Source organism: Centruroides vittatus, unplaced genomic scaffold, assembly GCF_030686945.1.
Source record: "Centruroides vittatus isolate TY-2023 unplaced genomic scaffold, ASM3068694v2 scaffold_1015, whole genome shotgun sequence".
In the NCBI taxonomy this organism is placed as follows: domain Eukaryota; kingdom Metazoa; phylum Arthropoda; class Arachnida; order Scorpiones; family Buthidae; genus Centruroides; species Centruroides vittatus.
In genome coordinates, this window is record NW_027122666.1 from 4,540,548 (window position 1) to 4,544,872 (window position 4,325).

A 4,325-nucleotide genomic window follows, 5' to 3' on the forward strand; every position below is an offset into this window, starting at 1 on the left:
TTAACAAATTCTTGAGATAATTATATATTTATTATACGAATTCACTAAGATTGGATAATTAGACCTGTACTGTACATGTACATGTTTTCGTTTTGAAAACGGAAGTAAAAACTTACAATAATAAAAAAATAACCACTAAAAGTTACATCATGTTAACAATTCATTCGAAATTAGGGGGAAAAAAATACTAATTCAAATAACTTTATTAAAAACAGAAATAGTTTTAAAACAGAAAAATTATTTTAATTAAGTTTTAACCAATTATTTATTTAAATAAGTATAATGATCTATCGTAAATAGTTTATCATAATTTAATTAACTCATAGTATTAAACTTTAATTTATATTTCGTTCAAATTGATAAACTTTACTTGAACCAAGTTTTTAACTCTGGCATGAATCATAATTTTGAGGGTAGAGATAGCTTTTAATTGTAAAAGCCTTACTGTCCTTCACGTATGGTGATAACTTTTACAGTCAAACTAAAGGAATACCAATGGAAACATGCATAGGCCCAAGACTTGCCGAAATCTTTATGATAGACATAAATAAAAAAATAAAGATATAAAAGGAGTAATATTTTATAATAGGTATGTAGATGATTGTATTATTTTATTTGATAGTAGAAAGACTAGTGAAGATATAATTTTAAAACAGGCAAACTCAATAGAAACAAACATACAATTTGAAGCCGAAACAGAATGTAACAATAGTTTAAATTATTTAGATATAACAATAAATAAAACTGACAATAAATTAGAATTCAGAAAATTTATAAAACCTATGCAAATACCAAAAGTACTAAATTACAAAACCAACGTTCCACGAGCTATGAAATTTAACATCTTTAAAATGTACATAGAAAAAATTAAAGACAGAACTAGTAAATTAGAAAATCAAGAGATAGAAATAAAACAAGTCATAAAAATGTTCTTACTGAATAGTTACCCCAAAAAAATATTAGAAAAATGGTTAAACTGGACTAATAATAATGGTAATAATAATAGAAATTTTGAAAAAGATAAAAAATGTGTAAATTTGATGTATGTACCTAAAATATTTGAGAGTTAAAAATATACTAAATGGAGAAGTGAATTTAATACCCGAAAAAAATAATTTACTTAAAAGATATTTATATCATAGGTCAGATAAAAAATTAGATTTAATGGAAGAAAAAGAAATTGTGTATTCATTCAATCGCAGCTGTGATCCGGCCAAAACTTATATAGGAGAAACAAAAAGAAAATTAAGCACAAGAATAAAAGAACACATACGTGCAATAAGGGGTAATTATGCAAATTCTGCAGTCGCGGAACACTGCAGAATTTGCATAATTATGGGTGCCAAATCGACAAAAATACTATAAAAATTAAGAAAAAAGAATCAAATAATTACAAACGTCAATTATACGAACATTTAAATATAAAGAAAGAAAGAAATAGAATGAACAATAATTTGGGTCGTATAATCCACCAATCCTGGAGCACCATACTTGATGACGTGTATAAAAAAAAGCATAGTTGATCTCCTTATCATAACGCTGTTGAGTGTGGAAAACGAAACCTTGATGCGAGTTTTTTAATGAAATTTTTACATGATATTGTTAGATTTTAATAATTTACAGTCTTTATTTACTTTATTTATTTAATTTTAATTATACAGTGAAATGTTTAATTGTAAAACGAGAAATATTATCCAGTTATACTCGGGATTGGAATATGTATTTACATGTTTGGTAGTAATACTGCTGATGAGGGGCAAGCTAGCCTGAAACACGTATAATATGTGTACAGAAATTATTACTACAGGTGATATCATAAAGAAATTTTGTTCTTTCCTGAACTAACTCTCATTACTGTGCCAATCTTTAAACACCAGTATAAAGTCCTATTAATAAGTTAAAGTCCAAGTAGACAATTAACAATAATATTAGAGATAGCTTTTATTTACAAAAAAAAATGCAAATGCTGATAACGAGTAAAATCTTCATTAAGTCCGACCCTACTGGAGATACACACAATCCCCATTATCTCTTTACGCCCTCGACCTTTAACCACCAAAATTTAATGACATAAATTCCCCTAATACATAAACCTCCCTGCAAAATTTCCAGAAATTTTTGACAAAAGGCACAAGAGTTAGTAAGCTTTGAAGTGGGTTGAACAAAATTGTGCCCCCCACACACATGCATACATACAGAAAACACACCCGCAATTTTTTGTATTTCTCGACTTTTCAAGGTCCCCAGAGTCCAAAAATATAAAAATCTTGGAGTGTCATTTTTTTGACCGATCGCCATACTTTCTTGTTATATATAACAACTGTGAATGTAAAAACGATATAATTCTATGGTTGTATGATAAAGTTAACTCAATGGAAATATTTTTGAAACATATTATAAGAATATTTGATTAAAAAATAGAAATTCCATGAATCGGAATTCAATCAATCTGTATTATTACCAGATTAATGAATAGTGTTGTCCTGTATTACGAGTTCAACATAATGATAATTAATTAGTTAAACTTAATTCATTTTTGAAAATTTTAATTTTCTCAAAGTTTATTTAATTAAGAATTTAATAAATTAAACGAAAAATGTGAAACAATCATAAAAATATTTATTTAAAGATTGTCTTTCAATGCGAAATAAGAAACAAATTTTCGGTTTCAATTTTTAATGACTAGCTATTACGTATTTGGTTTTTATTTCGTTACTTTTTTAAATATATAAAATGATAGACGTACGATCTATTTAAATAATTTATCTTTAGATAATTTGCAGTTTTATACACAAGTACCCATTGAAAACATTTGACACATCGTAATCCGTGTAAGTGAATTTTTTAAAAACTATTAACTTATATTTAATTAAACTTTTAGCTTAAGATAGAAATTATATGACATAATTTTAAATAGGCCCACCAGTGTCCGAGCGGTTCCGTCCCTGAACACTGAGTTCGGTCGTGGGTTTGCGCCTGGCCCTAACTGACTAACCACTTAACCAGAGTTTTCCGGGTTTTCTCCACGTCTATAACTCCCTGTATAGGGGCCAGTTACCCTTAAAATACCTCCCGGAAGGCATTTCTCCCCCACGTAATATCGCGTATCCAGGGGAACACTCTGGTACTAACTTCCACCAGGACGTCACTTTGCGCGCAACTAATCCGTGCTAACCTGCGCCGGGTGTTCGCCAATATCAGGGTGACCTAATATGGCACATGAAGAGAGAGGAAAATTTTAAATAGAATATCTTAAAATGTTTATACGTTGTACAGGCCTATAAAGTGGTTTAACGTTTAGATTTTGAAAACTGATTCTTCTCAAATTCGACGTCTTAAAACATACATTTGCTATTTTTTACAGTGTTATTGAAATATGGAAGATAAGGACAGCAATAAAGATACGAAATTCTTAACTTGCAAAATATGCAATAAATCATTCACTGGTGAAGTTCCTATGAGTCAGCATTTACAGAGCATTAAACATAAACGAAAAGTTCAAATTTCTAGTTCTGAAGACGAATCAAACGATAATTTAGATTCTAAGAATCAGAAATGTAGTGCAGTTCAAAAGGAAAAAGACGAAGATGATGGAGTTTTACAACCAACTGATTCAACAAACGACGATGATTCCGAAGATTCTGGAGATGACAATAATGACTTTACAGACGGTTGTAAAGATTGTGGCATTACTAAGTTTATCAATTGGCAAAAATTTGCCAAACATTTACAGAGCAGAGATCACGTGATAAAAGCATTTGAACGTATTAATCTTCGAAAATCCAACACATCTAGAAACGTATATTCAAGTAAAGAGTCCGATTTAGAATGGTCTTAAATCGTCTAAGGATAATGAAAATTTGAGAACCTTTTACAATAGTTTTAACTAAACCTTATATTCTTCATAGTACTAACATCCGAACATTTGATTTGGAATATTCAGTATGCTTCTTTCTAATGGTAAAAGTAAGTTTATTATCTTCAAAATAAGAATATTGTAGAATAATATTAATTTAAATTGTTTTGAATTTATTTATAACAAAACCAAAGTATGTGTAACTACAATACATTCGTTTAATAAAACTTTCTGTTTAAAATGTTATAAATATCTCTTGAATTTATACATATTTATTTAGATTCATATAATTTTTTTTTTAATTTAACTTTTTTAACTTTAAGTTAGTCCCTCCTGTTAGAAGTAACTAACTTTCAAATACAATTTTTAGTTCAAATTAAGAATATTTTCGGATAAAATAGTGAATTTAAACAAATTTTAAACCTTTTAACTTATCAAATAACCGATTCCATTGTTGAATTCTACAAAT

General features: G+C 28.3%; 1 protein-coding gene across 1 annotated transcript; it reads left to right on the forward strand.

The window, feature by feature from the left end:
- Positions 1–2,765: 2,765 nt before the first annotated feature.
- LOC136986249 (uncharacterized) lies at positions 2,766–4,054 on the forward strand. The gene is made up of 2 exons (XM_067283745.1): positions 2,766–2,831; positions 3,365–4,054. Exon 2 carries the CDS (start codon positions 3,377–3,379, stop codon positions 3,836–3,838), a length of 462 nt encoding a protein of 153 aa, XP_067139846.1. The 5' UTR covers positions 2,766–2,831; positions 3,365–3,376; the 3' UTR covers positions 3,839–4,054.
- The last annotated feature ends 271 nt before the right edge of the window (positions 4,055–4,325 follow it).

Bases quoted from the DNA above. Each gene is read 5' to 3' on its own strand.
- LOC136986249 (XM_067283745.1), top strand. From the start codon at position 3,377: ATGGAAGATAAGGACAGCAATAAAGATACGAAATTCTTAACTTGCAAA.